Raw genomic sequence first — 14,649 nt, forward strand, 5'->3', positions numbered from 1 at the left:
TCCTTGTTTGCTACAGGCTTCTTCTGTGGTTGTGTTAAAGTCTGGGGGCTTACATTTTCCCAGCTGAAACATCAGTATGGCGTAATGAGATCTTTGGAAAGGAGATGCCACAGAAGGCCCAGTTTCACAGCATCTCATTCCCAGAGCTTATACAGATGGCACAGTGAGATTTTCCTCACAAGCAGGTTGTTGCTCATACACAGCCCGAGGTTAATTTTTCATTGCAATATTTTATGAGTTCCTGAGCTCTCTCTCTTCTTATGACCTACATTACAGAAAACAGGAGTCCTCACTTTTGTCCATGATATCCCTACAAATTTGTAACCTACGGTGTAACCTGGTGTCTCTGGGCTGAAATGTGATCCAAAAGCTTAGAAGACCTGGATCAATGTTTTGCTAACACTGCAGCCTAAACTTGGGATAAACAGCTGCACTTAGAAAGTGTCAGATCTGATCCGACACTAAACTTTTTTCAGGAAACACCAAACACATAAACGCACTCAGTCACAGAGCTGCATTACTACAGCATCAATACTAAAAATATGCATACATTTTAAAAAGTCTAGATGAAAAAAATCAAGAAGTAGCGTTCACTGTATGTAAAAAATAAACCTAATTTATCTTGATATTATTGCCCAGAATGAAGAGTTGGAAGTGGAACAAATAGCAGCAATGGCTGAAGTGAACAGTAGCTTGCACATATTATTTGAATGTTTAATTATTAACAATTTAGGAGAAATGCAAAGACTTGTGGATTTTATGTTGGTATTTTCTCTTTGAGATTAAGCTGCATTTACCTGTCTGCACTGATCACAGAAGCATAACCACAACTGGTAATTGCAGAACATTCTTTACAATAGTTGCAACTATACTTTCTGCCCTCTTACAACCTCCCACTCCAAACACTAAGGATTAATTGCAGTGTACATGTCAAAGTACATAGTACTGGTCAGTGCGTTTGCATGGCAATGGCGATGAATGGAAATGACTGAAATACAAATCAAATGTGTTAGAACTACAGCACATGACTTGTTATTTAGTCATGTAGCATAGTATCTCATCTTTGGAAGTCAACCAAAACAGCCTTGCTTCCAATAACAGTGCTAAACACACAGAGATGTTTGATGCAGAAATTCCATAGTGTACTCATAAAAGCTGAGAAAGAAGGCATATTTTTGCATCTGGAAAACCCCAGTTTTTATAATTAGCAGTGTTGGCAGGATAATTAAAACTACTGCAATGAAGGGTCAGATAAATGCAGTGTGTATCTATCTGATGCCCTTCATTGCGAAGAATGATTTATCTCTCACCTTGTAAACACGGTACTCCCTGCCTTCCAAAATACATAACTTCTTTAAGTTTACTCCTGTAGAGATGGTATGCACAACTCACCTGAGTTTTTGTCAGGCAGTCGGTTTATTCTCCATACAATGGAATTAAAGGCATGCTCATATTTGGCAGTTCCCAAGGTAACTCTCATGACTGGCTCAGAACTAGACAGACTGGTTGATCCAAAAGTAGCCCCCTTATTCACCTTGGCTTTCAAAGATTTTTCCCCCAGGACACTTTCCCGGCGGAAGTTCTTCACCCACTCATTTGGCACTGGGTAGCGGATCATAACATTTTCACAAGGGACCTGAGTTAAAGGGTCACGATTAGAAGAGAACGCAGTGGACATCATCAGCCAGCTCTGTACCTCCACCTCAGCACCATTGATGCTGGCTGCTGTCCTCAGTGTGAAAGGCAAAGTTTTCTCAGCAAAAACAGTTCTGAATCGCATCAGTTCAAATCGGCAAGCATCCAAGGGGTTAAACAGGATAATACGAGAGTTATTAAACATGTCCTCATCCACACATGAATGGAACCGACAGCTGTATAATTTAATCCACTTTGTGGTAGTAGTGGGCATAATGTCTTGCCTTGCAACTATTTCATTCCCTTTGATTAGGATATCGTTAAGACCCAGTCTGCATTCTGCCAGGCCTGAAAGGAAGCTCAGAACATATATATGCGTCAGCACACTGTGCTGGAGAATCACACTGTCTCCTTTGGCCAAAATGCCATGAAACTCATCCCTGACATCAACAGTAATTTCTTCTTCTTGATAGTTTAGTCCCACTGTGCTCAGATCTGTTGATGAGGCTGGCAGGTTCATCAGCATGTCTTGCACAGCACTGATGAAGCTTAGGAAGTCCTGATAATCTGTAGTACCAAGCTTGATGATTTGCTCTCTCTCTGCTGTGTGAGCAATGGCTGGTTTAGGCTGATACTTCTTTTTCTCCTTGTAGGTTGTGCGATCCAATCTCACACTGTGTATCCTTCCATTCTCATCATAGTTCTGCAGTTTGCGCTCTGAAATCTCATGATTGATTTCAAGTTTGAATTCACGGAAAGGTTTCTCCAATCCTTTCTCATAGAAAAGCTGAATATATCCACTGTCAGTCAGCTTCACGTATATTGGTCCCCAGTGCCTGGATGACATAATATTCTTCTTCTCTGGGATTCTGAGCATCATTGGCCATCCATCCTTCGGCTGAGATGGTGCCAGGTTAAATAAAGTGGCATCAGGATCATATGGCATTGTTGGGTCATCATCAGGCAAGGTAGGGCTGCTCACATAATCTGGGTCTCCAATCTGGAGTTGCTTCAGCTGCTCCACAGCATCTACATGAGTTACACTTTTGTTTGCCTCTTGGAAACTGATGGTATCGGGTTCATGATGGAGAATAATGAGGGAGTCTCTTTGGCTTTTGCCTGGAACACTGGAGACAGAAGAGCTTTTGGAACGCCTGTCTCGCTCCTCAAAGAATGAGCTGAATGGATTGATGGGTGAGGGTTGGACATCTCGAAGAGACTCATCCAAGAAGGGATTAGTAGCACTCCATGGTGGTGTTTCAAGAGAAGGCAACTTGGTTAAAGAAGAGAGATCCAGTTTTTGAATTTTGGAGAGGTCACCCAATGTGCTTTTGGGACGTTCTCGTTTCTTAAATGATGCAGTGAGGTTAAAGTTAACATCTGGAGCCTGTGTTTCTGGAGGTGAGGTGTCTATTTTCAAAGGAGAAAGATTCTGTGGTGAACAACTGATTTCATTGTCATCAAAAGTCACCCAGCTGGGAAAGCGAACTGTGGTTGGTGCAGCAGAACGGCCATTCATGGAGGTGTTGTTCAGCTGCCAGTTGACAGCCTCCATATCTACCTCTTCATCTTCTTGGAAAGATGAGGAACTGTCTTTAAAAAAAAAAAAAAAAAAAGAGGGGAGGGGAGGAAATTTCAGCTAATTATTCTGAAATTATCTAGTTCTCTGCACTAAAAGAAAAGCACTGTCTGCACAGTAGCATGCTGTGTGAGAAAGATAGAAGAAACTTGGATAATATTCTGTAGAATATGGCAAGAATTAATAAAGAAATAGATTCACTTTAAAATAGGCAGTTGAACACAGAAAAGGAAAGCAGGAAGAAGTACAGAAGGAATGATAATAGTGATTGTATCTCTTAGCTCTCATTCCAACACAATGACCTAAGAAAAAAAGGCACCATAAAAGGTGCCTAGGTGGCATTTTTACCCTAGATGTTTTCAGAAGATGTGCTCTGTAGCTTACACAGTGGGAAATTGTCTGCCAGTCCAGAGATGTCTCTGACAATCTTGTGGAGAATCTATAGTCTAGGAATGTACATTTGGATAAGGAAAAATGTATTTTTGGCTTGCACTATGGGAGCTGTCCTCAAACCTCTGCCAGAACAAGACTCCCTTGATCACTCTCCTTGTCTCAGACTCTGACATTTCCCCAGAAGCCAGCATTGTACTGTGCTATTTCAATCCCAGCTCCTTCTGGAGGAGATAGAAGCAGCAGTAATAAGGTGTTCCCCAAAATGAGCATCACTTTTTCAGCATGCAGAGATTACAGGGTTTTCTTCCTGTTTTCTTTCCACTGTGCTGATGAATGAAAGTATTAAATTAAAATCTGTGGTTGCACCACAAGTTTGCCCTGCATATCATACAGAAGGGCAAACATTTGTGCCTTTTACTTCTGATAAATATACAGATCATGTTTTACACAACACACAGTTTTTCAGCAAAAACAGAAAAGTGACTGCAAAATGTAGCACTTCACTTTGGCTGTACATCTCTGATGTGAACTTGTTTTGCAATAACAACAAAAGCAAAATATTTAAGTCCATATTCAAACTGCTATCAGTTACCAAGATAGATGAGCTTGATTCTCATTCTGCATAAACTATAATAGACAGTCTGAATTTTCATTTCAGCTCAATTTAGAATATGAAATAAGGAATATTCATCTTAGCCAAAATCCTGACATTAGCTTGTTATAATGCTTTGGATTATTTGATTTTCTGCGCCTCTCATCCCAGCTGTATCAAGACCACCCAACTCTTTGATCTAATCATAAAACGCTTTATGTAAGTTCTACAGTTCTACAGTTGTAATTGAGAATTTTATATAAAGTGGAATAAAATCAATTTATTTTTCAAGCCACTGCAATAATAAAGTAATATCAAGAAAAAGCATCTTTTACAGACTACTCATTCATTAGAAAGTGTTCCACTTCTTGGAAAAGAAGTTTCACTACCTCAGTTTCTCAGATTTTCATCTCTAGCCCGTCTTTTCACTTCTACCATTGCACAAAGTCTGCCCGTAGTCCCTGCTACTGGTTGCACCACTGGGTACAGCAATGGGTCCCTTATACATTAGTTTTGCCACCAGACTACAAATAGATCTGTGGATTAAAAAAAAAAAAAAAAAAAAACAAAAAAAAAAACAGATTATCATCCACAACCACATCCTTAACAAACAATTAAAAAAAAGAAAACAAAACACCACGACAAACCTGATCCTCAAGTCCATACTGACACCTTCTGTACTGTCTCATGTTTTCCCAATATTTCGGTCAGTAAGCATGTAATTCCCAGAAGAAAGCAAAAGCAGTGGAAGGATGTAATAAGAAACTCTGTTTTTATGGTATTTCTGGAAAAACATTATTCATTCCTGCTAGGACTTCTAATAGTCCTGTGATGAGAACATCAGTTTCTCAAGAACACAACTCTTCTCTGCTTGGAGTTATAATTTTTTCTTTTCCTGTATTTCAGCTTTTGAATTGCAGAAACCAAGCATAACTCCAAAAATGAAGTATTAACACTTATAGCAAATTTTAGAGAGGAAGATGAGCCAAATTCCTTTAGAGTTTGTATAAAACCCAGACAGAATTCACCCTACAGATTTTCTTTCTAAACTGAAGACATTTTATAAAATAAACTATTTTCTTTTTTGTGTGTGCGTTTGTTTTACTGAGACACTTAGAAATACCACTGAAGCATTAAATATAGTTTTGTAAATGTAAGCATTTGTGTAACTTTATTCTATAGAAAAAACAATAAATCATTATTTGAATTGATACAAGAAAGTATCAAATTTGGAAAGAGAAATAACCTTTCTCCCTCAAAGCAAATTCAAAAGTACATTCTTCTCTTGCCAAAGTACCAAATGGTGAATTCACAAATACTTGAAGATTACAAAGCTAGTTCTAGAAAGACAGTTTTTCAGTTTTGTGAGAGTACCACTAATAGCAGGGAGGATAAAAATAACAGTATGATAATGCAGCTAAGTATTCAAAGAAGCTTTCTGAGAACTAGATGAAACAGTGTGTATATCTCAAGAGAAATACTGTAACTTCTGTGGAAAGAAAAATATCTCATGGTGAAAAATCCAGATGTCAGATAGCTCAGACAATAACTTGAAGTTTTTTCTCATCTTTGCTTTTGGCAAGATCCTCAACATAGATGATAATGTCTAAAATGTAAATGTCCTTCAACTTGGAAAGACCCTATAGTTCTGGGAGAGGTCATTTAAGAAAACAAATCCTCAGATGAACAGCTAAGCTAATTGGTTTACTACTTTGTTTCCATAAGTGTTTTTAAAACTCCTTCCTAGAAAATAAAATCAAGAAGATGACTTGATGAACAGTCTTACACCCACAGAGTGGCTCCTGACTGAGAAGGATTCAATCTGAATTAAAAAAAAAAAAAAAAAAAAAAGGGAGGAAGTGATCAACATGGAGGACATGTTTTTCTCTTCTTGATTGACCATCGTTTCTTTCCTAAACAAATGACTTTGATGAGTGTTTATTTGGCCAAATTAAAACATTTTCAATTTGTCTGCCTTGTCAGATTCTAATCTGAAAGGTTCCTCCAGCCCATCTACACAACACAGCAGGATGTTTATCAGGAAGGAAAAGAGGACAGTAGCTCCATGTCCTTTCCCTGTATGAATTTACTATACAGCTCTGCTCTCATTCTCTCACCTAAGTAGTGTCCCCAGCTAGCACTAGTTGTACCTTACTACACGCACGTGTGTACGTCATTACAAAGCCATTAAATTATATGGAAATATATAATTCCTGGTGAACAACAAAATGCCTTGTAGAATTGCACCATTTTTTTTTCCATCCAAAGGCCTCCTAATGTTTTGTTGGCTTTACGAATGTTCAGCAGCAAAATGCTCAATTATTTCTATATGATAAACTGAAAAACTGTACTATGATATAATAGATATAGAACATCTGGTATACAACCCACTGAAAGGAAAGAAGGCTCTGGTCCTCTTTATTGTTCTATCTTTTCATTTTTCCATTTAATCTCTTTTGGCCCAAATGACCATGCAGTATCACCTAACTTATGCCCAAAGGGAAGGCACACATCCAGCTGTTAAAGGACGTTGATACCCTGCAAACTGTTTATGATAGAAACAGTGTCCCACAAGTAGAAAGATTTGAAGGTGTGGCAGATCTATTGAAAAGAAAGCTGGATAAAATTACTATGTTAAAAAATACATCTGAGCAAAAGCCCGGATTTTTAAATCACTGAGTACTTGTCTATTTTCTCTTGATAGTAACTAGCTTGGAACAAATCTAAATAATCTAAATAAAGATTCTGTCACTAATGCCAAACTTTATCTGAAGTGATTATGCTTATTTCACAAAGAACACAGTGTAAGTGTGCAAATATTACATAAGCTGGACAGAAACCTATAAACTTGTTCATTAAATACTTCTGCTCCTTCACTGCACTTGTGAAGAGTTTCAGGTTTGCTACATGTTATGAAAGCTGGCTTCTGCAAGCTTTCCTGTTTATCACAGCTCTGTTAATGGTGGAGAATCACATGTTACTGCTGCAGACATCAGTCTAAATTATTCTAACGATTTTGCTGAACAAGACTACAGCAAAAAAGTACCATGGAATTTATCTATAAAAGTCTGCAGCTCGAAGAACCACAGCTGTCTTGCCAATGAGAAGTTAATGTTTATTTGCACAGAGAACGTCCCTGAGAGGATAACAGTTATTACCTCCATATGCTTCCCATGTAGCTTTACTACCAATCAGTATTGGTAGCATTTAGGGGGTACTTGGAAATACTCTCTACCAACCTGCAGGACATTTTCTTTCCATGAGATTCAGAACAGATTTTGGAGACAGAAGAAGAGGCAATTGTCTCTTCTCAAGTTAGGGCAATGAGGGGCAGAAAGCCCCGAACCCTTTGAGCACAAACATCCAGCAGGCTGGAAGGTACAACAGCTACAAAAGTGATGCCTCCTATTTTATTATGCTGGCCAATAATCTGGTTCTCCATTTTGCTGAACTGACAGTTAAGAAGTAATGTTTTTAACTTCATGATTTACAGCACAACTAAGAGGTATTTCAGAATAATAATCACCAGCTACGTAACTTGCAGGCACAAAGTACAGTCACTGACCTTTTCTTGCTGTGGCTCCCTTTCTTGTTCCTACTCCTCCCACTTCTCAGATTATGTTGAATGGATTCATCATTGTATTTTCACCATGTTTTGTCACATCCTATTGAGACATCTGTTTGAACTTGGGTATCTAAATATAGGCTATATAAATAGGTAATTTAACCTAGTGTAGTTCTGTCCCAAATCTGCAGTAATTCTAATACAAAATACTGAAGAGCTTGTACCCAGCAGTGGGTTAATGACTATTTAAATATGATTCCCGTCGCTTGGCTAACTGCTGCAAATTCATCACAAGTCCCAAAATAAGTTTAATCATTAAAAGAAGTTTAATTATCTGAAATTTCAAAGACATTATGCCATAGAGATTCCAGTACTATTTAAAACACAACTAATTTCATCTATGCTCAATTAATTTAGCTCTACGAATCTCTAATGTTTATGAGAACCGCAAGTTTTCATTTGTAAGCCATTGTGCAGACACTATACTGAAGAAGAAATAGAAGTAAATTCTGTCTAGCTGTGATAGGCTGAGACTGCAGCAGACCTAATACTGCAAGCAAGTTGTTGAAAAGAACTGTCTTCCATACTCCATCCTAAGGGACTCTAGAAGTCAGCATAGTTTTTGCAAACTTCATTGATGTTTTGACATTTTCTTTTTATTCTACACCTATAGAAAAACTTATCTGTGGGAGGTAAAACTACCATATTTCAGGCATTAGTTCCTACTGTGCTTCCTTGCTTTCAATTATTTGCCCTGTGTCTCCTTCACTGATGCTGACTCTTGCAACTGGAGAGGGAAGAGAACATCTTCCCAGCAATTGAGCCTGACCTAACTATGAGGTGTACAGGTACCAGATTAAAGCCCAGTGGAACAGTGGTAGTTGTATCTGGAAGTTTCACTGCAACCAGCTACGTATGTTACTAATTGAGGGCCTTTTTTATTGCACTTGTTTTCCTTTCCTCTTTGTCTTTGCTCAACTGAAGAAATTAATTGAGCCTGGAATTCAATCAATTCAAGTGACAGAGTCCTTTCACTATGCCTTGAGTAAAGAAAATGCTCAAGATAACAAAATGAATTTACAACTTAGAATATTACTGCATGATTTAATTTAAAAATATTCACTATTTAATTTGCATTATATTTACTGAGTAGTCAAACATTTCAGATGTGATATGAAATAACTGAAACAGTATTTCAGCAACTCAAAACCTACATAGGTAGCTCCCCTTTTCCTTGTACAGATGTCTGCTATGTTACCTGCTCTCAGCTATCTCTGTAGCTTTGTACAAGTTTCATTCACATCCTGCAGCCTGTAGGTAATCAGAATGGACCTGTCTAGCCTTGAAACAAAATCAAATCTGTAACATACCTAGTGCACAAAACTGGTATATTAGGTATTTACAGCAGATGTATCTATAGTTAGAAAACGTATTTTCCAAAATACTGTTCAGGTTTTAGTCTGAAAACACTTAGAATTTGTACACTGTTAGAAAGAATTACAGGGAAAAATGAAATCAGTGTCTATCTGGAAATCACCTAAACAATGTTGCAAAGATAACTCATATCATTTTGAAATAAAAGTGCCTGTGTGCCTGAGGCCACAGCAAGCAAGACAGGTGGAGTCTCCAATCAATACATTTATTACTTCAACAGCAAATTCCAAATTAGACATAGATCATAGGACCAGTGATAAAGGCTTTGCTGAAGTCTTTTCCTCATCTACCAGGCATGTGACTCAATCACAGAATCAGGTTGCTCATGGAGGACCTGCCTTTCATGGACCCAGGCTGGCTAAGCCTGATCCCCTGGTTGTCTTGCACACGCTGTGTGAGCTCCCTTAAGATAATCTGCAAGTCACAGAAGAGTTAGTCAGTGCTTTGAGGAAATTGATAGAGCTTCCTGTCAGGTAGGAATCATGTGACGACCTTTTAAAGTTTGGGGCTAGTTTCTCAAACTGGGGTTCATGTGAAATGTTCTGAGAAACTGTGTGAAACACTTAGAAACACAGAAACTTTTAAAAGTGAAACACTTAAATATTAATCCTGATCTTAAAGATATATTGGTATTGGTAAACAAGGTACCAGATCAATTTCTTCCTACAGCAGAATAAAGAAGTAGCTAAAAATACTAACTATAAGCATTTACATTAACAATAAGAGTATTTACTAATGTAGATTTTTATTAACTTAAACTTTTGGGATTCATTAGAGGACGAACCTGAAGGGGAAAGACAAAGGTGGTAGAAGGGTCTAACACTTTCAAGAAATAAAATAAATAGTGTACGCTGTTTTTCTGCCTTGGTGCATGAACTGAATTTATTTCAAGCCAGCATCTAACTTCCCTGAATGTTTTTCCTTGTTTTCCATTGTTCTCTGCCTCCTTAAGCAAAAATCACACAGACAACTGCATTTAAAGAAGTGCTCTCCAAAAGATTTAAAACCTTTATATAAAATTGCATATGACTATTGGCTATCTCAAACTAGATAGCAAAAATAAAATATTTTAAAATTTTAACTTTCAAGGGAGAACAAAACTTTTCTAGAGATATTAGGAGACATTATGTACTCCATAAAAAAGCATCACTTATCCCTTGAAAGCAGTTTCCTTTGTGTTTTGTTTGTTTGTTTTTAAAGTAAAGAAGGCTACCTTAAAGACAGAAAGTAGAGTTATTCTCTTATATGTGAAACGATGGCAGGGAATGATCCCAAAAATTTTTACAGAAAGAGAGGCTTTAACATTTAAATCCTTCTGAGAGACACAGATCTAGAAAACACATTAATTTCCTTTAGCTCAGTTCATGTGTTTCCATTAGCTGACCAGAAGGTGGTACATTAAGACTAATGTAACTTGAAGTCTTTAAGATTTTTGCAAGATTTGGGAAAGACATGATGCCTATTCAAAGAGCTCACAGTATACATGTGGCATAAGGTTATTGGTGTATAACTGGGAATCATGTGAGCCAACTTGTGATCAGATCTCAGGTAAGTGGTGGAGAAAACATTTTGGGAAATAAAAGAAAAGCAAAAAAAAAAAAAAAAAAAAAGCTTGGTTTTTTTCATAGAAGTTATTTCCATTAGACCAACACAATACACTCATAAAGCAAACATCTTAGTAACTAAGCATACATGCATGATTCATAAACCACCACAAAGCAACTTCATATCCACCCTTGAAGACACAGCATAGATACGACACATATTTTTACCACCATGTCATCTAACTTCACTCTCAGTAAGGTGTGCTCTGTTCAGAGGATACTGAGACTATGACTACACACCAGCCTTAGCCATTATTACTACCATTGGAATACTTAAGCTCCCAATTTGGCTAATATGTATGAGAAGGCATAGAACAGAGCTGGGAAATATAAAGCCAAACCTGTTCCAGCAGACAGGTCAATATGAGAATGTCAAGTTATCTGGATAAGAATGAATTCCTCTGTGCCATCTTTCATCCAAAAGGAGTAAAAAAGAAATGAGAACAGAGGAAGAGATACTCATTACATTTTTTAAAAGCAGTTCATACCGAAGTATGTTAGCTATGATAAGTGACGACAGTTTGCCTCTGAATGTACTTTGGACTTTTCATCTATCCAGAGGTCTACTTCCCTCTCTGAGTTTAACCTCAGCAGCACATGAGAATATACGTCAGCAGTACAACTGCTGTTGAGATGAGATGGTAGAGCTCACAGAGAGATACTCCGACAGATTAAAGAAAGGGAAATGTTACTAGTAGCCCAAGTACATTAGTTCCTGGGATAATGTTTCAGGAAGTTTGTGGCATTTGGTAAGCTGAACAAATCTAAAGCCAGCACTAAAATTGCAAAGACAGTCCCACTCCATTTCAGAGGAGTCAACAGCAGCATGCTCTCTTTTGTAAAGAGCAGCTACATAAGTATTTCATATGTAGACAATAAGGTATGTCAATCTGTCATAGTTTAATAAGCAATATGTGATGGACTAGAAACAAGCCGCAGACGTTTGCAAACCTTCTTTGGTTTCATTCTCAATGCTTGAGATAGTAACATGTGGGATAAGCTTAACATTTGCAGGGGCAGTCTTCAAGCAGAAATTTGGCAGATAACGAATCCTCCCAGAGCTTGGGGTCCCACTAAGCAACATAACCTCTGACTGCAAAGCAACACATTGTGCTCTTATTCATAGAGTCCAAAAAGCAGCTATACTATCGTAAAAGCATAGGTGGCTGGCTCTGTTAAATAAACACAAGAAATGTTTCCATACACATAGGAAAATTGGAGTCAAGAGACTACTATGTGCACTGGATATCTGAAACAGTTTTACCAGTTTAGAAACTGTACTGGTAGCAGTCGCACAAAGTAACACCAGTTGAGGACAATTTGGTTGTCAGTGTGAAATAGCTGCCTGATCTCTGATTTCTAGCTGGGCAGTTTCTGCATCACTGAAGCCAACAGCATCCCAACAATCTGCCCAGCTTGTACTGGTTCTGTACCAAAAAAAGTCACAGGATGTCAAATACGTGGCTGCTCAATTGACTAGTTACAAAAACGAACAGTGCTGTTTATATCTGCATGTAATTTTGGAGGAGGCAGGATAAGGTAAATCAGGGAGAAAAGGGATGTGTTTTGCCTAATGACTGGTATAAAAAGATGTAAAAGTAAAACTTAGAGTGAAATACAAAGATTTAAATCTCTTTACTGCAGGGGAAAAAATAAAGGGAAAAAGAAGAGAAAACAGACATTTGTATTTTACATCTTCACATTGTATAATTGCCCAACTCTTCTGGCTCCCCCCAATGCTTAAAAATAGTAGCACTAACTTCCTGATTCCTGCCCCCAAGGCATTTCCCAGGATCAAGTTTTATATCATATCAAGTCAGCAGCTCAAATTCTGTCTGCCAGATTTGTCTGCATATCTCAAGTTATCTGGGCAAGAGGTAAACCCATATTTATACACCACTGTTACCCTGAGCAATATCAAAATGATTTACAAGATACGCCATTTCTGTTCCTTACAAAAGAAATAAAGAACAACAAAACACAAAGACTTGTTTCTAATTTCTGATGCAAGTCTCCATGTAAACTTAAACTTCAGCTGCATGTTTTAATAGTTTAGTTACCTGATTAACTGTGAAGACAGACTAGTCCCGTAAATGGTGGTCCCATTAAGCAGCATGACTGCTGGCTGCAGAGCAACACACTCTGCTCTCATCCATATCCATAGACAACACAGCTGAAGCTATGTCTAAGAGCTGAAGTTATCAGTGCTCCACTTCTTCCTGAAGCTGATGCTAGCATTTCTTCCCCTTGTAACTTGTTATGTAAACATTTTTTGTTTTGTTTTGTTTTGAAGTGCAGGGAAAGACATGTAACTGAGGGTAGCCAGTTCTGCCAGTCCTTCCTGACTGAGAGCTCCAGGCTGCAGTGAAGCATTATGAATTAACAAGTGAGGTTCTCAATGCTAAGGTGAAAGGTGCTATAACAAAGTCATATGTAGGTAAATATATATATGCATTTAATTCATAGAGGGATTTTTGACACTTAACAGAAAAGACTGAAGGAGACTAGCTGGAAATATCGACATAGGTGTTACTGAGGATGAATCTATCAGAGTCACACCTCTATCCTCAACCAATGATGATAACTACAGGTGCTTGAGAAGCAGCATGTTGCAAAGGATACGATATAGTAATGGACTGCAAAAGGCCTAAGTGTTAATCTGAACAATATGACTGTCCAAGTGACATTCAAGTAAGAAATCTATGTCCTGTGTTCTGCAAGTTTTCTCTCTGTAGTTAAGTAAAAATTCTGGTATAATGGAAAGTGTTAATAGCTATTGTCAAGTGTTGATGAATAGATCATAAATCACATTCAAGTTTGTGAGCTTTCTAGGCATCTTGCAGGATAAATGAAATATGCAAGACAGCTCTTTTAGGGAATGAAATAACTGGAAACAGTAGAAGGTGTGGTCCTTGGCTGAGTAAAATTTAACTCGTGCTTGCCAAGACATTTCTTTATGCACTGGCTGCTTGCAAGTATGAGAGCAAAGAGAAAGGTGAAGAAACTGCAGTAAATATATGGCTATGAAATCAAAGACTGGATGCTTAAGTACAGGACTGTCTGTGAACTGAAAGGAGAAATGCCAGGAATTTGCTTCCTACTTTTTTCTTCCTCTAGGCTGAGAAGCAGAGCACTATCCACAGTACTTACAAGAAAGAAGCATTCCACCAAAAATATGGGAGGTAAGCCAAAACAGCCTCTATTACCAACCAGCAATACTCTGTCTCCTGAGATCTCAGCACGACAGTACTACTATTTTGAAAGTGGAAGAGTATACGCACAGTTCCATCTGCCAAGATTGACCTAGTATTAACTGGGGAAAAACTGATCCTAGTTAGAAAGAATATCTTCTATTGGGTTTTGATTCTGATAGTTTGGAAACTATCATATGAATTAGTGATTTGAAATATAGTCATTTTTAAATGCATCTGCCTTGAAAAATGTTGGAATGCTAAAAATTATTATCTGTGAGAGATGTTATTACACAGAAACATAATACTTAAAACATCCCTATAATTATGTTAGAAAAAAACCCACCAAACTATTCCATGTCTCATTTTGCTTCAAGTAGGCAGCAAGGAGTAGGACAAAGAAAGACCAGAGACACTGAGATGAAGTGGTAAAAGGGTGGGAGAAATTTGGATAAGGAGATTTGGGAGCTTTTGCAAGTCTGTGAGGTGAGCATGGGACTGCTCCTCATCCTGTGGCTGTAAGAGTATAAAGACATGTTACATGCTCTTCTAAACTGTGCTACTGAAAGACCTAAATATTTGCTGAGGGACAAATTGGGAAGACTAATATATGGCCTACAGGGCTTGATCCCAAAGAAGAAAAGTTTCCATTGAAA

General features: G+C 37.9%; 1 protein-coding gene across 2 annotated transcripts in view; it reads right to left on the reverse strand.

Moving 5' to 3' along the window:
• Positions 1-14,649, reverse strand: part of STON2 (stonin 2) — a 71,378-nt gene that overhangs the window by 10,105 nt on the left and 46,624 nt on the right. For both annotated transcript variants that reach the window (XM_048947564.1, XM_048947566.1), the window contains one exon: positions 1,393-3,228. In XM_048947564.1, the coding sequence (XP_048803521.1) occupies positions 1,393-3,228 (1,836 nt within the window). The remainder of the gene's footprint in view (positions 1-1,392; positions 3,229-14,649) is intronic.

Source organism: Lagopus muta, chromosome 6 (genome assembly GCF_023343835.1).
Source record: "Lagopus muta isolate bLagMut1 chromosome 6, bLagMut1 primary, whole genome shotgun sequence".
NCBI classification, from domain to species: domain Eukaryota; kingdom Metazoa; phylum Chordata; class Aves; order Galliformes; family Phasianidae; genus Lagopus; species Lagopus muta.